Raw genomic sequence first — 25,941 nt, 5'->3', positions numbered from 1 at the left:
CGGTTTTTGTCGCTCCACGTTGAGAATCGCCGTGAGTATGTGGCTGCTGTTCATGTCTACGTGATGAGCCAGTGGGTTGAGCTGTTATTTGTGGCCAGGTCGATTCGTAAAAATAGCTGCATAGCTCCGTGGGCCTTACCTGGTATAATAGGTTCAAGTTTAGTTTCATAGTTTAGTTTATAAATAGTTGAGCAGTTCGGATCTCGAATAAGATGGGGTTTTTTTTTTCTCGGACCCTTCTGAAAAAAAAGAGCCGTAACACTTAGTGAGGCTTTCCTAGGTAGAGCAAGTATAATAAAATAATAAAGTACGTTTTACTTTTCAAGTTGACTGTTTTTGACGGATGTCTTGTGTTTTTTTTTTGTCATATTTGATCGTCACGTGGACAAATACCGCCCCCTAGCAGCAAGATTACATCCTGACTGGAGCAGACCAACCTCGCCTTATATGAAGAGGTTTGAACCTTTCTGGCAATAAAACAAACACCAAACAGAAAGCTTCGGCAAGGAATCACGTCTGCATTAATCGCATGTACTTGCGGTGAACATGCAAACAAAGACAACATGCTCTGATAGTATATGCATTGTCGTTGGAACTGATTGCACCATACCAGAGACAGCTTTCTTTAGAGGCTAGTCTCAAACGGTGTTAGACCAGCGGACGCCAGAAGGCGAACAGCACAAAGACAATGCCACTCTCAGGACATTGAGAGCTCGGGGTGAGCAGCTACATCACGGGACCTCCCTTGCCAATATGTTTTGTTTGTATGTTCACCACAAATGTATTTTGGTAATGCAGACATGATTCCAGTTGCAAAAGGTTTTTGTTTGGTGTATTAACATCTTAACACAATTGTTTTATTGCCAGAAAGGGTGAAACCTATTCTGATATTTTGATACTGGCAACGGAGGTCCCAAAACTTTGCCTTATACTGTATGCGTAGTCATCTACATCATTAGACCTCCTTTGCCATTACCAAAATATAATAATAGGGTTTTTCCCCTTTTTCTGGCAAAGGAGGTCTAATGATGTAGATGCTTACCCCGAGCTCTCATTACTTTTATAGTGCATTGTCTTTGAGCTGTACGCCTTTTGGCGTCCTCTGGTCTAACACCAATTGAGACGAGGCTCAAAAGAAAGCCGTCTGTGGTTTGGACCAATCAGTTTCAAGGACAATGCATATATTATCAGTGTGTTTTTTTGAATTTTGACCACAAGTATTGTGGTTAATGCAGACATGATTCCTTGTAAAAAGGTTTCAGTTTTTTTGCCAGAAAAAAGTGGAAAACCCTATTATTTAAGTGTATGCGTAGTGTTTTGCATTGTATTATTTAACATGGCCTATGGAAGATATTCAGTGGCGTGGTAACTACACGATCAGCTCAGAGGGTGCGGTAATCGGTCAGGTGGGGCCTCAATATTTGATTTGTCTCGCACCGAGGCTGTTATATATCGCAGACCTTCTTGCCCTGATCACAGCGCCGTTACGCTCACGGTCTCGAACATTTAGCGCTGCAAGGGCGCTTCGTCTGCGCACAATGCCGCCACTGGTGGTTGTCAAGGGGGCCCCAACTCGTAGCTTTGGCTACCAGTGTGTGGGGGGGGGGGGGGGCAAGGCACCTCCACGCTCGTTACACTACTGAGGATTTTGTATCGGGTATGTTCACTTGTATTTGACAACAGGAAATGGGGCACACGCTGGCGAGTGTGAATAAGCAGTGTGCGGAATTAGACTGACAGACAGGAGGAGGAACGCGTGGATCAGAGAGCTTTAGCAGGTTCGAGGCATTGCCGACCCGATCCCTGAAAGCGAACGGTGACGTCACAGGGTGTTCCGCGTGCAATGTGACGTCACTGTTCTCCGTGCGTTGTGACCCCCCCCACCCGTTCAACGTTAAACGGGCACGCGTTTAAAGGGTTGAACACGGAATGAGTAACGGTGCGATCTGCTTTTGCCGATCGTGCATTCTGTGGCTCGTTCGCTCAGCCCCTTGTGACAATTATTGTACTTTTGAGCTATCATTTGTGGCCTGGTCGCTTCTAAAGAAATGTAAGTTAATAGCTCAGTGGGCTTTGCCTGGTAAGAAACAACATTTTTTTGTGTATTTCTTTAAGTATTTTTGTTACCTTTCCTATACTTTGCACTGCTATCGTGTTGTTGTCTTGTTTGTTGTTATAAAAGGTGTGACCCGCCCCTACTGGACATCCGATTCCTCCTCGTTTCTAGAAATATTCTGATTCTGATTAAATTGATTATCCCGTAGGTACCTACTGTACATAGCAATCATCGCCCCCCCCCCCTACTGCGGCAGCTTACCATATTCTTGCGTTTGGCAATATGGTTCAGGAGCTCGATCCCATTGTCGAGGTCTGCTGGCCACGGCGAGCTGTTGAAGGAGCGCAGACTAACAGCGGCTCGCTGTACGGTTCCATAGTTTGGGTTGCATAGCCACAATCGCACTGTTCTGGCTGATGTCTCTCATTTTCCACTCACGAAGGAGACATGCGCATCGGCCTCCCGTTCATGATGTTCTAGCGCTGACGACGCCAGTGTGCTCGAGGAGGAATGTCAAAGCCGGGAGGAGGTGATGGAAAGAAAATGAACGAGGCTCAGTGAGGCCTTGCTGGGTAAATCAATAATAATACACAATAAAGTGCATTTGGACGAACATTTTTTACTTGACTTGGTGGGTGAGTGAGTGGGTTAATGAATAAATCAGGAGGTGAGTGAGTGGGTGAGTAGGTGAGTGAGCGGGTGGGTGAGTGAGTGGGCGTGTGAGTGAGCAGGTTAATGAATGAGTGAGTTGGTGAGTGAGTGGGTCAGTAGGTGAGTGGGCGGGTGAGTAGATGAGTGAGCGGGTGGGTGAGTGAGTGGGCGTGTGAGTGAGTGAGCAGGTTAATGAATGAGTGAGTTGGTGAGTGAGTGGGTGAGTAGGTGAGTGGATGGGTGGGTGGTTGAACGGGTGAGTGAGTGGGTTAATGAATGAGTGAGGAGGTGAATGGGTGGGTGAGTAGACGAGTGAGTGGGTGAGTGAGTGGGTTCATGAATGAGCGAGTAGGTGAGTGACTGGATGAGCCGATGAGTGGGCGGGTCAGTAGGTGAGTGAGTGGGTGGGTGAGTGAGTGGGTTAATGAATGGGTGAGGAGGTGAGTGGACGGGTGAGTAGGTGAGTGGGTGGGTGGGTGAGTGAGTGAGTGAGTGGGTGGGTGAGTGGATGGGTGAGTGAGTGGGTTGGTGAGTCAGTGGGTGAGTGAGTGGGTGAGTGAGTGAGTGGGTGGGTGAGTGGGTGGGTGAGTGGGTGGGTGAGTGAGTGGGTGGGTTCATGCCAGTTGAGTGTTGGTGCGTGTGACGTGAGCACCCCCTGCTGTCGTTTCTGTTGTTTTGACTCCGCGAATGAGACGGCGATCTGGCTGCCTCGGTGAGAGCGGAGGGGGGGGGGGATCGGAGTTCGCTGTAGCGAACGGAGGGGAGTCGAGGAATGATGGAAAGAGAGTTGCGTAACTCGAATGGCCAAAGCTACGAGTTGGGGGAGCCCCTTGGCAACCACGGTGGGACATGTTGTCAATAGTGCAGAAGAACATACACTTAATTACATTTTTTTTATGAAAATGCTTAATTTACGTTCCACGTTTTATTTTAATCCATACTCTTTGGTTCTTTCGGTAAAGTCACGTAGAAAGAAATTCAATTGAATAATAATCTGTGTTGTATTGCATTATATTTCCAAGTTTACTATGTTCATTTTACCTGATTATGGTTGCTTCTGCTGCAATCGAAACGTCGTATTAAATTATTATTTAGTGTGTGTGTGTAACTTGCCAACCCACCCCCAGTGGAGTTCTGTGAAAAAAGCTTCATAGCTTATCGGATTTCTCCGGTCTAAGTAAATTATTCTCATCACCTGAACGTACGGTTACTGAGTGGGCTTTACCTTGTAAGATAAAAAAATTTTTATTTAGGTTTATTTTATTTTTTATACTTTTAAAGTGATTTGTTAACCTTTTTGCCATACTTTTCGCTCCTGTCGTGTTTTTTTGTATTGTTCGTTGTTGTAAGTTTCTGGCCCATCCCTACTGGACATCTGTGAAAAAAAATAGCTTTATAGCTCATCGGATTCCTTCAGTGATAAATACATATTCTGATTCTCGATTTAAAGCTTTCGTGGCTGCAGGGATTCATCTTCTTGGTTCTGTCGGTAAAGTCACGTAGAATGGAAATAATAAAATAATAAAATAAAGCACAATAAAATAATTATTTTATTATGTTTTATTTTTATTAAAATAATTATTTTATTATGTGTTATTTTTATTATTTTATTATTCATCTTCTTGGTTCTTTCGGTAAAGTCACGTAGAATGGAAATAATAAAGTAATAAAAATAAAACATAATAAAATAATTATTTTATAAATTATTATAAAACAATTATTTTATAAAATAATAATTTAATTATGTTTTATTTTCAATAAAATAATTATTTTATTATGTTTCATTTTTATTATACTATTATTTCCATTCTACGTGACTTTACCGAAAGAACCACGAAGATGAATTCTGATTCTCACTTACCATCGCTTCCATTGGCTGTGCAGGGGGGGTGGGGGCGCTAAGATGGTGGAGGAAAAGGGGGTGAGGGGCGTGGTCACATATTTAAATTCTAGAGCTTTCGTTCGCCACGCCCCCGCTCTCGTCCAATCAGCGCGCGGCTCGCGCCTATCCTCGCTAGGCATTTCGGAGTCGCCCTCACAACATTCGAGGGCCTCGAGCGGAGCGGTCAACTTAGCGGCGTTTCGTTGTTAAAATTTAAAACCTCGGTTCGACCCGCTCGGGTTTTGTTCTAATTGCATTGCTAATTGTGCACAGCTTGCGCCCTCGTGTCGTCGGCCGGAGTCTGCGCGGACAGGTCTGTGAGCGTCAATACGTACCCATCCCTCCGTTAACCCACGACCTTTCGTCGTGACAGTTCTAACACATTGTGTACTGTCGGAGTTGGTAGTAGGACAGTGCGGTGGTAAATAACGTTACATTCACAATAACAACATGTGGCGTTGTTGTCAACTTGCTTGTGCGTGATGCTAAGAGCGTGTGGATGCGTAAGGTACCGGTGGAATGCGTTATCAAGAAACGCGAAACAAATAGTCGTTGTACAAATTTTACAAGTTAAACTTGTACAAGTTGTACAACTGAAGTTGTTATGGTCGCTTGGCTGTAAATATATGTTGTAATGTAGCGATACGACGCGCACTGTAGTGTTAAAGTATGGTCATGATTACAGGTGTACAACACAATAGCATTGTGGCAATAATGTCAATATAACAGCAGCAATAACAACAGCATAATGCAACATTGTAACATAACGCAACAGCAATAGTGTGTCACAATAACATACCTTTAAAGTAACAACAGCTGTAGAAGAAAAATATGACAACATGAATAGAATGCATACATTTCATAAGGCCCTGACCGTTATGATACATTAGTGCTGTATAAGAATAACAATGTTGCGTGAATAATGTTCACACATTGTACAGAATATGTATAACGATGTAACAACATATGTAATGCTACCCAATGATAACGCTGTACATCACAACATCACAACGATAATAAAATATACCCCATGCACTATAACAATACAACGGGCCAAGATGTATACATTTCGTAGGAGGTTTATGTTTGGTGACGGATCTGTGAGCAGGGGGTTGAAGTTTAATTTTATATTCATTATTGGAGTGGAAGGGCTGTTGTAGGTTTGCCACAAAGACGAACCCTGTTTGACTTATGGCCTTGTGTTAACAACCTTGGCACTTTGCGGGCAAACATACCCCCCACCAGGCTAGGGCTGAACGATTAATCGATTTAAAATCGAAATCGCAATTTGAAACAATGCCATTAGCAAATCGCAAAGGCTGCGATTTTTGGAGATTTGAAAAGTCCTATTAATGTACTTTCTTATTGGAATCGTTTTTTAATTATTATAACTTTATTTAGTTAACTTAATAATTGGTCAACTAAAACATTCTAATTAAAATATTTCAATAAATACATGTTGGAAGCAATTCACATTTTTTAAGTTCTCATCCTTGCATTATAATATATAAGAGCAGTTCATATTTTGATGGTATCACGTGGTAATGCTCCATCACATGTTTTAAATCTATTAAGCCCTACCCCAGGCAAGCTTGTCATACGCTTACAGAATAAACTGTTCCCACACTTCATATATCTCTTCTAAAGCCGCTGATGGCTTTGCTGCGTTGTTACTCGCCTGTCACGAAGCGAGAAACGCCGGCTACACAGCGCCTCTGTGATGATCATCACACGAATCAAAGCGTGATCTATTCACGCAACTCATTATTAACTCGTATTTTGTTCACAATGAGTTAGTTTTGTGATAAAAACGGGGGGGGGGGGGTGGGAGTGGGGTTTGGGTGAGATAGCGTAAATATAAATGTGTCATCACCACGACCGCTTGTGCCAGGATACGTGCACTTTAAGGCCACGTTATGTTGTCGAACGCTCCCTGGCAGGAGGTCACGGAACAGACCCAGTGGGTACCCATGGGTCGACTGACAGGTGACTGACCGATGCCACCACCTGTACCCCCTACTACCACCCACAGACTCAGAGTAGGCACAGGTTAAGCGTGTTACAATTGAACCCCCATTGATGATTTTATGTTTTTTTTAAGATTCAATGGCACGATTCGATTAATTAATAATCCGTTTTCCCCCCGCAATTGCCCTCAATGTGGAGTGTCTATTGGCTGCAGGGTTTGTGTGACCCAATTACAGTTGATATATCCAGATGAAAACACGTGATGACGGACGCTTGTGTTGCGCCCGAAACGTCGTGATTTATTTTTATTTTATACCGACGTGACTTTACCGAAAGAACCAAAGAGTACGACTGCATTCGCTGCGCTTTCGTGAGCGTGGAGATTTATTTTCACTCTGCAACACGATTTTTGTCCCTGGGTAGTAAGTGTTATTTTCTAATTGCTAATGCCTCTAAAGTATAGAAAATGGCTATTATTCCCCACAAACTTTGCTTTTGTGACCTATCCAGCCTCAACCCCGCTTAGATTCCGAGATCTTACGAGATCAAGACCCCGATATACAAGCCTTTTATTTAACTTCAGTTCTCTGAAGCGTTTAACTCTGACCTCTCACCTAGTTATTCCTGAGATGAGTTGCTTGGGGGTACACGCAGTGATTGCAGAGTGCACAATGCGTAATTGTCAAAGAACATTCTTGAAACAGCTAAACAGCTATAAAAGTTAACAATTGTTTGCTCCGCTGAAGATTGCCTGTAACTGCACAATGATTTAGATCTTCAAAAGTCACTAGAAGCATTTGAGACGAAATGTTATTTTCTGACGTTGAAATGGCACATGTGCTCTTAAATGCAGCGTTCACATCCGCGAGAACGTAAACTTTTTGTAGTGCAAGGGTCAGCAATGCACTGCAAGTAGTGTTTTTTTAAAGTATTGTTGCTGTATGACGTCTGTTTCTCTGCTGAACGATGTTGTCCTCCCTTCAAAAAGAGGCTCGTAGGCTCAGCTTCTATGGACATTCAATTCCAGTTCACGAGAGTGCACTCGGTTTAGTCTGATCTCGAGTTGAAGGACAACTTCAACTCAAGTTGCCATTGAAGGGCATCTTGACTTGTTTAAATACCAAAAAGTGGCCTCCTATGATTTTCCAAGTGTCTTTTAGTCATCACATAGGTTGGGCAAGTCTTTCCTAGAGAGCTCCATTGGCTGACACAATTCATCGTCACATTAAATGGGAAATAAAATTAATACATTTCCTGCCACCCACAGCATTCATGGGTTGACATGTATTTCACCTTGGCCCGCATTTTGACGTTGGAAATTCAGGCCATTTCTTGCAGCGAAATTGGCTACAATTATTTGGTCTCCTGCCCGAGGTGGTGGCCAATTCTCATGCATTGAGATTGTTTAGATTTGTTTTGGCTGCTATAAATTTCCACGTGATCAGCCACTTGGTTGAGCTATCATTTGTTGCCAGTCGCTTTTGAAAAAGAAGTTAATATCTCAGTGGGCTTTACATGGTAAGATAAAAAAAATTGTTTAAGTTTATTTTTATTTTTTCAGTGATTTGCTTACCTTTCTGATACTTTGCACTAATATCGTGTTTTTGTATTCTTGGTTGTTGGAACGTTCTGACCCGCCCCTACTGGACATCGAAAAGAGCTTTATAGCTCATCATATTCCACCTAGTATAAATACATATTATTATTCTGACGTTGAATGTCAAAGACTGAAATGCAATGTCGGGGTGGGCAACTCGAGTTAAACTGGGGTCATGTGGCTCTTACATACCAGTCAACCCCTTATCAATGCCCAACCTTATTACAGACCAATTCAGACCTTATTGGTCAACTCGTGCCCTTATAAATCTCAACGTTCATCCTACAAAGTTCCATCACAAGGGAGAAACACAAACAAATAAACAAACATATTTATTTTTGCCCGTATTGAAATGTCTCTACGCCGTATGGACCTGAAAACTCAGTTTCCCTGTGCACGATTACGGGTAAATCGTATGGGTTGACACGATGTGCTTTTGGAAATACAGAGTTAGTCTTACTGGGTTCTCACCTGGCTTTATAGAAAGGTCATCTGTGTGACTTAACAAGTAAACTAGTTATTTGGTGATACTCCATTGGCATTGGTGCGCAAGCACACATAACATACAACTCAACACGTTTGTCAGTAAGACTGTTGATTTAAAAGGGAAAGGTAGATAATGGGCGACGTTTTGGGCAACGGCCCTTCTTCATAGCTCATGGATAGGCCAGAGAGTTCGTGGAGCCACACTCACAAATAAGATTGATTGGCATGTAGAGGCATTGATTCATTCCAGGAGATAATTATGCTACCAATACATGCTTTTAATTGTGCATGTGAGAAAACAATACACTTAAGGCACCGATATGCTTATGTTAACATCAGGCTAATATCGCTAACAGAATTGTATAAATCAGACAAAACTATACAAATGAGGAGTAGGAAAGAGACGGTGAAAGCAAGACTAAAATATAATGAAGATTCCTCAATGGTATCCCAACCCAGAATCTTGACGATTCATAGAACCACTGTTGCAGAGTTTGTGGAGGGAATTAATAATTACAAATCTAAGCATTATTGCACAAGCATTGTGCTTCCTAGAGTGCTTTGGTTATTCATTAAAACAAATGCATATCTCATATCCAAGAGCCGGGGTCGATTTAAACCTTGCATGTTCCTGATCCATAGTTGGGGAAGGTGTTGGAGTGGGTGACATGGCTATATCCTTGGGGGAAAAAGGACGAGTGGTGGATTTGAAATTGAAGTACGGACATGTATAATATAATCGGTCAATGGATATGGGGCAGGGAATTCTACACCGTGCTGCGTGCCTCTCCCTGCCCTTGCTGGCACGCCTGCAGGAGCCATGTTTTCACGGAGCTGAGCGAGCTGCGTGTGTTACGTAATACAGCAACGCGGCAAAGCCCCCTGTTGGTCTTGACGGAGGAGGAGGAGGGATACATTCCGTTCAGTGTGCATTTTAATCTAACCCTTCACCTACTTAACCACCAGCGCTTGGTAAAAAAAAAACTCTCTGTGGATTTGAAGCGCTGCTTGCTACGTGTATTTACTTGTGTTGGTGTTGTTGTGCGGGTTTGTATCAGCACTGTTTAGGTACCTACTAAGCCTTGACAACAGTGGCGAGGGGGGATGAGAAGGTGGTACAAACTGTACTGGGGGGGGGCAGTCCCCCCCCCCCCCAGCGAACAATATGTACCAAAGCCCGCACATGTTTCTGGACGAGCCAAGCTTGTTACCGAACGCCACAAGCCTAACCTCTCTTTAATTCGATTGGACTTTGCAACAGCTTGGCAGGTGACAGCGGCATTGTATGAATGCTTCGGCCTTGTGCCAGTCGTCGCGTGCGTACCGCTCTGAGGCGTAAGCTGCTCTCAACTGGGTGCTCGTGCCGGTGTGGAGCGGAGAGGCGATGCGTCGGGGTATATGCGGGGGCAGTTTGATGGTATGTGGTTAAGCTTGAGCACTGCTGAGAAGCGGTTAACCCCACGTTGTCCGAAATTTCACAGAGCACTCATGACCAAATCACCCGGGGGTGCACCCCATCTCGTGAGACCTCGGAAGCTGAGCAGACTTGCTTGATCCTGAATTTGTTGCTTGAATTCGGCGACCACCCGTGCATTGGAGGCAGGTGGCAATGGGCGTTGCGTGCAGTAGAGGCCAGTGCAACAAACCCTGCTGTTCTGTGCTGACCAGCATGGTGAAGTATGGTCAAATGTCCCCCGGCGCATGAGGAGGAGGATGTCACCGCACCTCCTGATTGGCACGGTTGGGCTACGCACGGTACGATAGAAGTTCAACATGTGCTCGTACATACATCCAGCAGCGGATGGGACTAAAAAAACCGGGGGTTTGTACATGTAGCACGACTTTGCTGGAATCGGCGCGGTTGGCATTGCGAAAGTGACCCGGTATGGCCCGGCGTTTCTTTCCTTGTGACCGCTGACTGGCGCCATCGGGCAGGGGCATGTGACCCCCCCCTGACCCGACGTGACTTTACTGAAAGAACTAAAGAGTATGGATTCCTGCAGTCACGAAAGCTTCAAATCAAGATTGGGAATGAGTTGTTGCGCCCGTTGTACTGCACTATTTGGGGCCCCGTGCGTAGCTTCTCTCTGCGTATGCGGTCTCGGCCGGTGAAATATTTCACAACGGTCCCAGTCGTAGGCGTGTGGGGGTGTTTTGTCATGTTGAACGTAATTGTAGTTTCTTTGAAAATGTGGTTTGCTCAGGGAGTGTGCCAATAGTGATGACTTGCACACACATCTTTATTCACCATCGCGACCACAATTCTATCGTAAAAAAAAATGGTCAGCTTGTCTGAGTACGCTCAACACCGTGGTATTTATATATATGGGATCTTTTTGCCAGTATAAAAAAAATGGAGAAAAATAAGAATAGGTTTAAAGAAGACTGTCTCTGATGTAGGCTAATCGGCTTTCGAGGCAATGCAAATATTATCCGAGCATGTTTGTTTGCATGTTTTGTCACAAGTATGTGTGGTTCATGCAGACTTTATGCCTTGCAAAAAGGTATCTATTTGGTGTTTGACCATCTTAACACTGGTTTTATTGTCAGAAAGGGTAAAAGCTCTTCTTATTTTTCACCGTGTTATTTTACGAGTTTCTCCCTTAACAAGAAAGGTGGAAAAATGTTATTTCTCTGAACTGTAGCCTTTATTGGTGGCCATATATTGTCCATGTAAAGAAAACACTTCACGATTGCTCTAATGATCACCCTCATGTTTAAAATGTCTGTAATGTACGTCTGATATTGTGCAACTGCACATTTACATATTCGTATCTACGTGACTTTACCGAAAGACCCAACGAGTATGGAAGTAGTAGGCTTTGCTCTATCTGCTTTAGCATCAAACCCTACAGGAGGTGAATTGTTTTAGTGATTTATGAGGGTTGGGTATTTTTGAAGTGTTGGGCACATGACTTAAAGCACGTGTTGAAAGCGTAGGCTCATGATCAATTCCCACATGCGCGTGTTGACTGATTAACAACGATTAGAGTCGCGAAATCGTTTTAATCGTCACGCAAACTTTCAGCCGAGGACGTACAAGTTAACTCTTTTATTGTACGTCATGATTCTTCTTGTCATTTTATACTCGATATCGACAGGGGACATTCTGTGCTGTCCTCATAAGTTAAAATGCCATCGCTGATTGTGATCTCTATATATCGGCGGTGTGACATTTTTGTACGTTATATACTTTGCTTTTTAGGCAGACGTGGCCACACCGTGCTGCCTGTGCCGGAACATTGTGGTTGAGAGACCCTTTGGGGACACGGCTGCTGACGAAACCTACGTTTGACGAAACCTCATTTGACAGAGATGCAAACGTCACTTTGACTCGCGTCTTGTAGATGTGCGTGCGTGTCTCGTGGCGTCCGCCGCACATTTGAAGTTCGTTATTGAGAGAGAGAGAGAGAAAAAGAGACTGAAGTTAATTTCAGCCCGTGCCATCATGGCACTTGAGTAACACCGCTGTGACCATCGCTGCCTTAAGTTTTAAGACATTGCGTTGACATCACAAGGGTGTTGTGGTGGTACGCCTGGCCGTAGCGTAAGCGAAGCTTCAAACTTGTGTTGGACAACCCGAGACCCAACACCTGGGTAAGTATCTATAAGATACCTGTTATTTCGTTCCTTCCACAAGCCAGAAGTGTTCGCTGTAAACGTTTTGCGTGGGTGGGAGCAGAAAATGTACTGGTGATGTTGGTGATGGTGCTGGTAGGAGTGGTGATGGTGGTGGTGAAGATGCTCGTGATGGTGGTGATGATGGTGTGGATTATTGTGGTGATGGTGGTGCTGATGATACTTCTGCTGATTCTGATGGTGTTGCTTGTGCTGGCACTGCTGCTTATAGAGATCTTGACGATTTTGGTAATGACGCTGCTGATAATGGTGCTGGTGGCAGTGATGTTGGTAGTAATTGTTGTTTGTGCGGAGCAGCAGTGTCGCGGTTAGCGCACTGCGCTACGAGCCCGGTGACCCGAGTTCGACTCCCGCTCACTGCCAACACCAGTGACGATTATTTGAACCGGTCCTGGGCATCCTCAACATCGACTAGGCTTCAAATGAGTACCCGGTGCGATGTGTAAGCTTCGTCAATAGGTAGGCAAATCCAGCCGTCGTGGTGGTGGGCTACCCACCCCGTCGTGCGCTGTTTTTGCCATCCTTAATAGGTGCCCCAACAGTCCGTTCAGGTTCTACGGGGTATCTTTGTAATTGGTAGTGAAGGTGATTTTAGTTACATGTTCACGTTGGTCATGTTGGTGATGGCTGTTCGTGGCAGCAACAGCGCCGGTGTCGGTACGCGATGGTCGTGGCGTTGGCTGCGTTTTGTGATGGCCGTGTTGTAAAGATGGTGATGTTGGTGCGGTCGACATCTTCACTTGAAACCCGAGTTGCACTCAACGCAGAGGTATTTGACACGTGGGAGACACCTGCTACTCACACACACAGACGTCTACTAAAGTGCGTGCCTGTGTGGCTGTGTGCGTGTGCACAGCCTCCGTCCGGTGAATGCCACAGCTCCCGGTGGTGCCCGGTGTGTGCCGAGCTCACCCGGGCCACGTGACAGGGATTTGAGGTGGGGCGGTGGGGGGCGGTGGGAGGGTGGGGGGGCGGGTGGGGGTGGTGGTGGGGGCCCCGCGCTCACCATGGGGAAACACGCGGACGAACGCCGGGTGGATCTGGTGCCCGGTGACACCAAAACCGCCGTCCGCTCCACTCAGCCGCCCAACCAGGTAAGGTCGCTCACCCGCCCGCCCGGTCCCCGCCACAAAGAATGCTCCCGCAGCGTGCCGCGCTGGCGATTCTTTACAAAATGGATTGACTTCAACATCAAGCAGAACTCACCGATTCACTCCCAATCGCTCACTTCACTGGCAGGCGGTCGCCACAACATCGCCGATTTCCATCGCCACGGCAATGATTGTTACTGTCGCCGTGAAATGCGCCAATTTTATTCCCCCACCCATGTGGACGACTCGGGCCTACCAGACTGACCCGTTTCGTCACTGTGTCCGACCACAACGCTGCGGGTCGAAAATAAACTTGGAAATAGAAGACTTCGTTTTTCACCAAGACCGTGGCTTGCATCGCTGTGGTCCGCAGACCACCGGCGCGTTCCTATGCAAGGCCGTAGGAAATCTCCTGCGGAACTCTTGCCGGAACAATTGCTTTGACAAAGCAATCGTTTCTTTTTATCTCAAATGTTAGTGTTTGTGATATAAACTAAATATTTTTATTTCACCAAATAGGGCCCACTGAGCTATCCCTCTTTTTTTCAGAAGTGACCTGGCCACAGATGATAGCTCAACCAAGTGGCTTATCACGTAGAAATTTATAGCAGCCAAATGCTGCGAACGCATGTTTCTAAATTGTGGAGGGAAAAACCGGAGGACCCAGAGAAAAATCCACACGACCACTCGGAGAACATGCAAAGTTTAAATATACAGCAGGCGTCGTGGCCGATCGAACCCACGACCTCCTGTAAACCAGGCGAGGCAGTTAATGTCTGGCCACAGTGGCGCGCCCCCATAACATTTGGGAAACGTTACATGAAGCCAAACGCAAGAGGAATCGCAGGAAACTAAACAGGGGGAAATAGGGGTGAGTGGGGGGGGGGGCGGGCAGTATATGGAGGGCCTGAGATGAGCTCGAGCAGAAGTAAGTTAACGGTGGTACTGGCCGAGGTTTGCGTTCGCTGAGATAGTTCCTGCAGTCAAAAGGGGGGAATCGCTGCATGCTTTTGATCGCAGGCACGTATGTATGTGTGTATGTTGAACTCCTTTCGCGCCGTATGTAGCCAACCGTGCTAATCGGAGGTGCAGGGCGAATCAGAGGTGAGGGCATGCAATAATGAATTGGTTTAACGGTTGAAAAATCGGTCCTCACGATTACGATACGTGCATCGAACCACGCCTCCCGGGTCGATAAAACTTCGCGGGTCAAGTCAACGATGGTTGTCCTACACATGCTTCGACTCGTCCCCCCGCCATACGAATGCGGAATTTCCACCACTGGCTCAGGGCTGTGAACAGGAGGAGAACACCGCCGCAGTGCGCATTTGAGCAGGAAATCGCTTGAAGTTAACTTTTTATATACTAAGGGCCCTATCGCAATGCTGAAAAACATGTTTAGGACCGCACAGAGCCCACCTTCCGTGCGAAGAGGTTCCTCTGCCTGGGAGGCATTGCCAACCCTGCGCCGTAATCCGGGTGCGGTAATGAGTGGTGTTGCATAATGTGCCTTTGTGCTACGCACATAGTGAAGCTGATGAATGGATAATGTATCGAATTTTTTTGTTTAATCTTGACTTAAAGCTTTCGTGACTGCAGGAATTAATATTCTTTGGGTCTTTCGGTGAAGTCACGTAGATAGAACTATAAAATAATAAAAATGAAAATAAAGTGAATACATTTTATTTTATTATTAATAAAAATGAATACAAATAAAATATTTTTTTTAATTAACTTTCTTTTCATTTAAATTTTAATTATTTAATTGTTCTATCTACGTGACTTTACCGAAAGACCCAAAGAATATTTTTGTTTGAATTCAGAAGCGTATTTTCCTACCCATGACTAACTAACTGCGCTCTGAACCTCACCGATTGAGTTTGATTCGGCACCCCCACCCCACTTCACCCGTGACCAACACGGCGTGGGGAGGCCTTCATCCAGCAGTGGATTGACAGAGGGCTGTAAACGTAACGTATGGTGATCCCCCATTCACAGGTTTGTGTAGTAGAATAACCATCATTAGCCATGACCAATTCACCGCTAGATGAAGGCTTTCCCAAGCCATCGCCATCTCTCACGATCCTGCAATGTAGTAATCCAGCGAGCTCCTGCACGCGAGCTGATTCCATCGCTCCACCTCCACAGTGCACGTACTCTTGGGCATGTTGCTTATGAATATAATCTGCGATGCATCTCTGATCGTCTTAATAGTTTCCATATTTTGTGCAAAATTTGGATCGGAAGCATTTTAGTGTAGCTGCCCCAAAGTGTTTGGAACCGCCTACGTTTCGTGTGTCTTGGCATCCCTATTCTGCCATCTCTGTCCTCATTTAAACCGACTCTCTTAAAATCGCTAAAGTTTAAGTGTGAATGTAATTTTTATCTGTAATTGTGGAATGCTTTGACATTGTCTGCCAGCCGAGTCACCCTTGGAAAGAGATTTTGAGCTCAAAGGGCTTTACTCGGGGAAATAAACTTCTGATCCTGAAAAAATATATATTGCAATGCACGTGCTCCATGCAATGCATGTGTTGTGAGTGTAACAATACTTGTTGATTGTTGAATTGAAGTGCCATCGCATGCCCCGAGATCTCTGCGTTTGGGAGCAGAGCAAAGCTTTTATGTTTAATCCATTGCAGATTCCCCCCCCCCCCCCACTACACACAGCAGAACCACACATGTTTCTGCCAGAGCATATCTGCCCAAGTATATAGTCGGAGCAGGGCCAGAACAGATTAAGTACAAACCGGTTTTTATACAGTACGAGTTTGTGATTGGTGACTCACGCAGCATATGGAAAGGCCGTCATCCAGCAGTGGATTTGACAAAAGGGGCTGTGCATGTACACGCATGCCCATTGGTGACCGGGCGGCATGTGACCATGCACTCGGTTTGAATTCTTGAGCTTGAAGTCGAAGCAAGTTTGCGAGCGACTGCTTCCCTCCTTTTCATCTTGGCGGAGTCGCAGCGTCTCTCCTGAAATTTGCATTGTCTGGCACGCTAGTCCTTTCTGCTTAACACTTCTCACGAATATTGACTTAAAGCTTTTGTGACTGCAGGAATTAATATTCTTTGAGTCTTTCGGTAAAGCCGCGTAGATACAACAAATAATAAAAATAACAATGTTACGACGTTTCGATCGCAACAAGCAATCGTCATCGGGTGAAAAAATAGCGCTATATTTTTCGTCGTGATATTGTTATTTTTTTTTATTTTTTTTTTATCTACGTGGCTTTACCGAAATACCCAAAGGAAAAAAACTTCTCACCAAGTTCTCCTTCATAGGGACCCGAGATTAAAGACGGACGATAGGGCACGACAGTCGAAAGCCAGCATCTGAGACATCTGCATCGTATTGTGTTCGTGAGAGCAGCGATTTTTCACGGTGGTAGTGATGAAACGCCTGGCTGGCAGCTCGTAAAAATTCACCGAGCTCACCTGCCGAGGGGTTGGAATCCGGGAGGAGACCACCGCTGACGACGCTGCTCGCTGTGTTGCCGCAGGTGCAGCACAAGCCTGTGTTGAACTCCCTGGTGGGGGGCGCGATGGCAGGGGCCGTAGCGAAAACGTCCATCGCTCCGCTGGACAGAACCAAAATCATGTTCCAAGGTACGACAAAGAAGCCTCGCTGCCTTCGTTCGCCGTGAATGTTTCGCCGGCCGTGATCTATCCGCTGCTGCTCGATCAAAGCCTCCATGGTCCTGCAATATGAAAATCCACCTTGCGTCTGTACGTTAGCCCTTTTCTATCACTCCGTCTCCCCGGTGGACGCTCTGTCGGTCGTGTTCCCTCCCGTCGTGTTGCAGACGCGAGGCTGCAGGAGTTTCCCTCCTCGAATAAAATAAATGAATATGGAAAGCACACAAGCCCCCCCCCCACCTTCTTTTTGGCGATATTAATTTCTCGTCGATGCCCGTGATGGACGCGTCTTTGACGCCATGTTGGTTGTTTTGCTTTGCAGTGTCGTCCAATCGCTTCTCTGCCAAGGTGAGGCCTCGCATAAATTGCACCGCTCCCCGTTTTCAGTTGCACCAAGCTTGAGTGATTACCTCTGTATACGAAAGGATTCGACACAATTATTAACCTTAATATTTGTATTTATTTTTTGTCTTTCAACAAAAATCTGATTATTTATGTTGGAGGAATCCGATGAGCTATGCAGCTCTCTTTCACATAATGTCCAACCGGGGCAGATCAGAACGTGACAACAACAAACAATACAAAAACTAAACTATTATTATTTATTTATCCCGGTAAAGCCCACTGAGCGATTAGCTCATTTTTCAGAAGCGACTTGGCCACGCGTAGTGATAGCTCAACAGAGTGGCTTATCACGTGGTCATTTATAGCAGGCAAAATAATCCAAATAATCTACATGCATATAAAATATAACGTCCTCTTCCCCCGCTCCGAGTAGGGATGACTATCCCAGTCACACAAAGGTCGAGGAGTTGACCCAACAACTGGTCAGGTGTCAAATTCATCCCATCCCCCTAACCAACAGCAGTCGGATGATTGTTTAGCGATTTTTAGGCCACTAATTAATGATTTGTTTGTTGCAATTAAGGCAAAGATTGAATGATGTTGCTGTGAACGATTGAGGCCAAGGATGAATTGTATTTATTGCAATTAAGGCAAATAATTAATGATGTTTGGTGGTGCAATTAAGGCCAAGAATGAAACATGTTAACGTCTAAGACCAAGATTTCTGCCTCCGGGAAAAAATGGAAATATTTAAATAATCACATCTTCAAAGCCACACTCGAGTCTGTTCACATATATACACGTACTGTGTATGTGTATTACGGAAGGAACAATGCTTTTGACTTGTCGATTAATTACGAAGGATTACGATACATAGGTCAGAATATATATTCTTAATCTATGCAAATTATATGCCAGTGCAGCATGAAGGTTTGTGGAGTTTGGAAATGGGAAAATAGTGCAAACGAGATGGTAAATACGAGCCAAAGTAAATAATAAACGAGCCAAAATGGATAATTCTAGGAATGTAGATGAACTATAGCCTGGAACAGACCAAGAACAAGTGCTGTTAACAAGCACCTATGAAGGCCGGCACGGCACTCGAGGGTGTGGGTGGCCAGCACCATGCCCGGCCGCCTTTGTCTCCTCTATGTCGATGTTTACACACCACACCAGGTCCTAATTTGAAGCTGAGTCTACCTCGGGGAGGCCCAGAACCGGTTCAGATATTCGCCACTGTTATTAGTCGTGAGTGAGAAACGAACCCGGGGTCGTCGGGTTCGTAGCGCAGCGCGCCGAAAGCTGCACTACCGCCTCCCGGCCAGCGTCTTTAACTTGTGGGTCGCCCTCCTCCTAACAAACACATTCATCGCGGCACGTTCCACCAACTCCCGCATCCAAAATCGCAGTCGGTGGGCCGCGACCCGTGCCCTCGCCGCTCCCCTCGTTCCCCGCGCGATCCACGTGCACGGGGCCCGCGTTGTGTCTTTCGCGTTCCCGTTGGCAGGAAGCGTACCGCCTCATCTACGCCACGTACAAGGCCGAGGGCTTGCTGAGCCTGTGGCGCGGAAACTCGGCCACGATGGCGCGCGTCGTGCCCTACGCCGCCATCCAGTTCTGCGCCCACGAGCAGTACAAGCGCCTGCTCAGCCGCTACTACTACCCTACGGGCAGGTCGGTACCTGCGTGTGTGAGTGTGGGTGGGTAGGTAGGAAGTGTGTGTGTGTTCCTATGTGTGTGTTCCTATGTGTGTGAGTGTGGGTGGGTGGGTAGGAAGTGTGTGTGTCCCCGTGTGTGTGTGTGTCCCCGTGTGTGTGTGTTCCCATGTGTGTGTCCCCATGTGTGTGAGTGTGGGTGGGTGGGTAGGAAGTGTGTGTGTGTCCCCATGTGTGTGTGTGTCCATGTGTGTGTGTGTGTGTGGGTAGAAAGTGTGTGTGTGTGTCCGTGTGTGTGTGTGTCCCCATGTGTGTGTGTCCCCATGTGTGTGAGTGTGGGTGGGTGGGTAGGAAGTGTGTGTGTCCCCGTGTGTGTGTTCCCATGTGTGTGTGTGTTCCCATGTGTGTGTCCCCATGTGTGTGAGTGTGGGTGGGTGGGTAGGAAGTGTGTGTGTGTCCCCGTGTGTGTGTGTGTGTCCATGTGTGTGTGTGTGTGTAGAAAGTGTGTGTGGGTGGGTAGAAAGTGTGTGTGTGTCCAGGTATGTGTCCCCATGTGTGTGTGTGTGGGGAGCGGTGGCGTAGCGGTTAGCACGCTGCGCTATGAACCCAACGACCCGGGTTCGATTCCCACTCACGGCCAACACCAGTGACGATTATCTGAACCGGTTCTGGGCCTCCCCTAGGTTGACTCAGCCTTAAATGAAATGAGTACCTGGTGCGGTGTGTAAACATCATAACTGACGAGACAAAGGCGGTCGGGCGTGGTACTGGCCACCCACCTCGTGTGCGGTGCCGGCTTTCATAGGTGCTCCCAAATTACACTTGCCCCAACAGTCTGTTAGTGCTATACGGGGGATCTTTGTAGTTAAGAAGGGGTGTGTGCATTCATGCGTGAGTGTGGGTGGGTGGGTGTGTCGGTGACTTTCTGCCAATAATTTTTAAGTTTGTTTGCAGGTGATTTGTTTTTTACATTTCTTTTCATTCCACAGGAGAGTGTGGAGATACTCTCAGACATTTGTAATCACTTTGATTTTTACGAATTGCTCCACCCCCACCCCTCCGACACCACATCCCACCCTTTCCAGGCCTCTGCCCCCATTACCGCGCTTCCTCGCTGGCGCATTTGCCGGTGTGACGGCGGTGATGCTCACGTACCCGCTGGACATGATGCGCGCGTGCATGGCCGTCACGCATAAGGAGATGTAAGGGCATGCACCGTGTATTTGTTCATGTGTTGCGTCTTAGACTCAACACTGCCCACAGACTCACACTGCCTGTAGACTCACACTGTCTATAGACTCAACACTGCCCATAAACTCAACACTGCCCACAGACTCAACACTACCCACAGACTCAACACTGCCCATAGACTCAACACTGCCCATAGACTCAACACTGCCAATAGACTCAACACTGCCAATAGACTCAACACTGCACCACAGACTCAACACTGCCCATAGACTCAACACTACCCATAGACTCAACACTACCCATAGACTCAACACTACCCATAGGCTCAACACTACCCATAGACTCAACACTGCCCATAGACTCAACACTGCCCATAGACTCAACACTGCCCATAGACTCAACACTGCCCATAGGCTCAACACTACCCATAGACTCAACACTGCCCATAGACTCAACACTGCCCATAGACTTAACACTACTCATAGACTCAACACTGCCAAGGGACTCAACACTGCCCCAGTACATGAAGCAGTCCCCCTCCTTGACCGCCTTCTGATCCTCTCTTTAAGCCTCACCGCTTCTCCATTATGTCACCGTTTTGTAAGCTGTGTCAAGCACCTTGAGTGAAAGCGCTTTATAAATATGAATTAATAAATATAACGCGCAGGCTTTCGCGACCAATATTATCCATAATAAAGGGTTTTTTTTGGGTAGATAGCGTTAAAAAAAAAACTTTATTGCGGATAATAAATATTAATTAAATTCGATATCGTCGAATGTTCATGACACAATAATTGTATCGTGAAGGTTTGCCTAATATTGCTTTCATCGTGGTTATTGTTTAACTAGGTTGTATGGTGAGGGTTATTATCCGTTAAGTTAATGCTGTGTAATTTATTTTTCGGAGTAATTGACACCGTGTTGATTATAGGCGTCATCATTTTTGCCGTTCATTTAATTACTTAATCATTCCGCGTGCGACTTGCAGTGCGCGCGATATTAGCGATGTACAGATTGTCAAGTTCCAACGATTATCAGATGGCAGACTTACAGCAGAAACACGGTGTAACAAAACATTTCAATATGATTACAAAGCTATGGGAAACTGATCTCGTGATTACCATTGTTTTGTTACGTTTTATATTGTATCGTATTGGAATGCCATAAAGGTCGCTAATAAGAGAGGGCTATTTGTTCTATCTAGCTCACTCGGGGCAGGAAACCCTGCAGGGCAGTGGCAACAATTGCCCAAAACTCTGCGGTCCACCGGTAGGGGGCGATGATTGAGAGATTTGCCGGTAAATTTTTCTAATTTGCCAAATGTTTGTGCATGAAGCCAGCACGCATTGGCCCACTCTTGTCGAGCGACGTCACGGCATCGTGAACGTCCACTATTGACGCAGGCGGCGCGTATTTTTCTCCGGTTAACACAGGCACACACGCCGCGGTATTTTTTCGGGGCTGCCGTTGTATCGATCGCCACGGTGGTGAGATTGGGGTACCTCCCTTGCCTGGTATGGGGGAGGTCGTGGGTTCGATCTCGACCCTGACGCCTGCTGCTCTATATTTGGAGTTTGCATGTGTCTCTCCACCGTGGTCACGTGGATTTTTCTCCGGGTTCCTCCGGGTTTTCCCCCCCACATTTGGAATCGACACGCGTTTCGAGTATTTGGCTGCTACAAATTCCCACGTGATGTTAAGCCACTTCGTTGAGCTATCACTTGTGATGGCCAGGTTCCTTCTGTAAACGAGCTACGTTGCTCATTGGGCCTTACCTGGTGAAATAAAAATAGTTTAGTAGTTTATTCTAAGCGTCAACCTCCGGTCCGGTCTTTCACTCCCCCCACCCTTCCCCCCCCACCTTACCTCCCCTCCCACCCTTCCCCCTCCCCACCACCCCATAGGTACAGCAGCGTGGTGCACATGTTCGTTCGAATCCGGCGAGAGGAAGGGGTGGCGACGCTGTTCCGCGGGTTCAGCCCCACGATCCTGGGCATCATCCCTTACGCGGGCCTTAGCTTCTTCACCTACGAGACGTGCAAGAACCTGCACAGAGGTGCCAGCTGCGGCCAGCCCGCCTGCCCGCATGCCCGCATGCCGTTGCCTGCTCTGCCCGCTCCGCCCTGTCCCCGCTCGCGCTCAGTCCACCGGAGCTCACGATACGAGTTTGGGCCACGATTCTCCCCGACCCTTTTTCAGTTGTGTTACACTGCTTCAGGTTCAATGGATCGTCGCAGTTTAGTTGGTCGTTGTTAGTTGGTAGTTGTTTGTTGTTGATTGCCGCCACCTTTGTGGTGGTCTGTACGTAAACACGTGCGGCCCGTAGTGTTCCTTCGACGGCTGGATGAGGGCCTGCCGCGAAAAAACTTTACGTTGGAGGCGATCTGACTGTACTTCACCGTGCGGGTTGGTGAAGTCGGGGAGCGTAGACGTCGCAGGACGGTACGACTTTGACGTGCGCAGCTCTCCGCGTCGCCGGAAGGGATGAGACCGACGATGGAGTGGCAGCCAGAGGAGGGAACGCGCTCGTGAGGACGTCCTTCGTGGTGACTAGAGCGATGAGATGAGCTTCATGTGCAGGAGCCCAGTTGAATGTTTGCATTATGAGACCCTTAGGGATAGGCGATGGCCTGAGGAAGATTTCAACCAGAAGTGGATAGATGTCGGATGATGACATGAGATGTACATATGTGTGCCTCATTTCTGCCATGGTGCACATGTTCCACTCATGTTGTATGGCAACTTCAGGATGCATTCGCATTTAGATTCTGTAGAAATATAATCTATTCCATGGATTTCAATCAATGACTATTTTTCATCTCAAGAGCATTTGTCCATCCATCTGTCCATATATCCACTACTGGACATTTGTGAAAAAGAGCTTTATAACTCATTGGATTCCTCCAGTCTGATGAAATATTCAGATTCTGACATGTTCGTACATCCATCCTGTCTGTCCGCTCATCTATTCCATCTGTCCGTCCCTGTCCGTCCGTCCCTGTCCGCCGTCGGCAGACTACTCTGGCCGCCGGGAGCCCAGCCCGATGGAGCGTCTCCTGTTTGGCGGCTGCGCGGGCCTCCTGAGCCAGACGGCGTCCTACCCGCTGGACGTGGTGCGGCGTCGCATGCAGACGTCGGTGGTGACGGGAGGAGCGCGCATGGCACTGGTCCACGGGGGGAGTGGCCACGGCCACCCCGCCGCCACCGCTCACCCCATGCTGCTGATGGGCGAACCTCGCGGGGCCGGAGGGGCCTACACCTCGGTGCTGTCGACGGCGCGGCTGATCGTGCGCGAGGAGGGATTCCGGCGCGGCCTCTACAAGGGCCTGAGCATGAACTGGGTGAAGGGCCCCATCTGCACGGGCATCAGCTTCACCACCTTTGACTTCATCCAGGACGTCTTCCGCTGGCTCGGGCTCACGTAGTCGCGTTTGGGTGAGGGGAGGTGTGGGGGGGGGCACGCACCCCCTTTCTCCGTTCTCTTTTACTCGGGGTTTCCCATAGTCCATTGGTCGCATCCCACCCTGGGTACCGCCGATGTGCGTTTGCCAGTCTTCTAAAATTGTTCACAATTGCACGTTGAGTCGGCTGCTTGCCGGATGCGTCGGTCGGTCGCTAAAACCTGTTCCACGTTGACGCGGGGAGAGCCTTGGTTCGAATCCAGAAATGCGGTGTAAGTCACGTGGGGAAGAAGTCGGGAGACCAATATCTCGCTGTAGCCTTCAAATAGGCTGTTGGGGCAAGTGCTGTTGGCGAGCACCTGTTGAGATTTGGAAGGGCACTGCTCCCGGCCGTCTTTGTCTCCCCAGGGGCCAGGCACTCGCTTTGAGTGCTTGGGGACGCGTTTGGCGATCGTCGGACGCGCGTGACACGCGGCGACTGAATTTGCACTTGAACAGAGAAGGTGGGCGAGTCGTGGAAACGGCGTTCTGCGGTGGGTCACGAGGTCTGGAGTCGGGTAAACTTCGCTTTCAAGCGACCCCTGCTCCCTCACTCTGCCAGACGAGTGTGCGAGCGTGGGTCCCCCGATTGTGCCTTTTGCCAGCGTGCAACGGCTGTTTTACTTAATTGGGTTCTTTTGATTAAAAGTAAAACAAAAACTAAATATGTTTTTTTCAATGCAAGTCTCACAGTGCATCCCGTCTTCTTTTGCCCCAGACCCCCTACGTACCCCCCCCCCCCCCTAGCGCTGCGCTGATTTAACGCCCCGTGAACGTTGCAAGGTTTGGTACAAGCGCTCTCGGGGGGGTTTCGATGTGCGATGTTCGTGGGTCGAGAGGTCACAAGGGGGGTGGCGGGAGCTGGGACTGCCCTTTTGGCGGCGGCGGAGAACAAACGCCGCCAGTGGGCGGATCGCCGTGCAGTTGCGACGATCGACCGGCGCCTCTTTTTGCCGTGAGGTTTTATTTTTCCCCGCACAAAATCTTAGCCGGCGGGAAAAATGTAGTCCACGTTTCCAAGAGCCAAGTCCAAGCACACAATGCAACTTTGACGAGTCGGGAGGTGATCGTGCGAATTCGACAAATGAGACTCGTTGACCCACGATATGTTTTCGTGTGGCGCGTGCGATGGCCTTATTTTATTATGTAAAGTGTATTAAACGTTTAACGGCGAGAGAGGTAGAAAACTGCTTAGTGCTGATGAGTATTTTACTGCGTTCTTGTCCGTGGTTTGTTATGATCATGTGGAGCGTGCCAAGTTGACTGAACGGTGGCAATGAGTTTTTTAAAGATCAAAAGGGGAGAAGGCGATGTGGTTGTCGGTGGCTTTGTGTGATCGCAGTATTACACCCCCCCCCCCGTGCCCCTACCTCCTCTATAACTGCGTTTGTCCCGTAAATGAGCACTAGCACTTTTTGGACAATCATTTATAGAGATGACGCGTTTTAGAATTACGGGATGTTCAAGATTGCCGGGTGGCTCTGTGCGGTCAGAGCCGTGAGACCCCGGCACCTGTCGAGATCCTGGGTTCGTATATCCCGATTAAGAGTCGCCCCCCTCACCCCCCCCCCCCCACCCCATGATCAATCTGGATTCTCGTGTCTTGGCGAGGTGATGGGTCTCGCTCAACCTAGTCACCCCAACGATTGCAGCAACAAGGATAACAATGACTACAAAATAAATCCATCGCGTTGCGTTTGCTTTCGCGGGGAAAAGTGGACCCAGCCCACCTTGCTGTGTAAAACGATGAAAAGGTCGCACGGAGGATTTTTCGGTAGAGGAGTCCTGTGAAGCACTTCTTCCACAGTCGCTCTCCGACACGTGGGGCGAGATTCCCGATGGATTCTTGACATCGTCGTATGCTGGCCACGATGGCACAATTGTACTAAGTTTGAGTGAGAATGTTATGTTTATGTAATTGAAACATTTACGGAATATCTTTACAAAAACATTGAACGCGAATGGTACTGCCTCTTCACTTCGAGTATTATTGTTTTTTTCTTCCCCCTCCCTTTAATCCTGTACCAACCTCGTGGTGTATTCACAAGTTTCGAACTGCAGTCTGCCCTGTTGCCATTATGACGTGTGCGCGTGTGTGTGTGTGCGTGCGTGCGTGTGTGTCTGTATGGGGAGCGATAGTGTAGCGGTTAGCGCGCTGCGCTATGAACCTAGCGACCCGAGTTCGATTCCCGCTCACGGCCAACATCAGTGACGATTATCTGAACCGGCCCTGGGCCTCCCCTAGGTCGACTCAGCCTCAAATGAGTACCTGTTGCGGTGTGTAAACATCACCACTAG

General features: G+C 47.5%; 1 protein-coding gene across 1 annotated transcript; it reads left to right on the top strand.

Annotated features, from left to right (window-relative positions):
- Positions 1-4,740: 4,740 nt before the first annotated feature.
- On the top strand, positions 4,741-24,327 carry SLC25A42 (solute carrier family 25 member 42). Its single transcript, XM_061558486.1, has 8 exons — positions 4,741-4,902; positions 13,136-13,373; positions 16,877-16,982; positions 17,335-17,360; positions 18,865-19,031; positions 20,098-20,214; positions 22,108-22,259; positions 23,219-24,327. The coding sequence occupies exons 2-8, from the start codon at positions 13,287-13,289 to the stop codon at positions 23,626-23,628; spliced, it is 1,065 nt and encodes a 354-aa protein (XP_061414470.1). The 5' UTR covers positions 4,741-4,902; positions 13,136-13,286; the 3' UTR covers positions 23,629-24,327.
- The last annotated feature ends 1,614 nt before the right edge of the window (positions 24,328-25,941 follow it).

Source organism: Lethenteron reissneri, chromosome 24 (genome assembly GCF_015708825.2).
Source record: "Lethenteron reissneri isolate LAM-NWPU_2019-01 chromosome 24, ASM1570882v1, whole genome shotgun sequence".
Classification (NCBI taxonomy): Eukaryota; Metazoa; Chordata; class Hyperoartia; order Petromyzontiformes; family Petromyzontidae; genus Lethenteron; species Lethenteron reissneri.
The sequence above is the reverse complement of the archived record's forward strand: the minus strand, read 5'-3'. Positions and strand labels throughout refer to the sequence as shown.

What these genes read in the sequence shown, in the direction of transcription:
- SLC25A42 (XM_061558486.1), top strand. Translation starts at nt 13,287, where the DNA reads ATGGGGAAACACGCGGACGAACGCCGGGTGGATCTGGTGCCCGGTGAC. An exon ending in TACTACTACCCTACGGGCAG is followed by an intron (nt 19,032 to 20,097) that starts GTCGGTACCTGC and finishes CACCCTTTCCAG; the next exon opens with GCCTCTGCCCCCATTACCGC. An exon ending in GTGCAAGAACCTGCACAGAG is followed by an intron (nt 22,260 to 23,218) that starts GTGCCAGCTGCG and finishes CGCCGTCGGCAG; the next exon opens with ACTACTCTGGCCGCCGGGAG.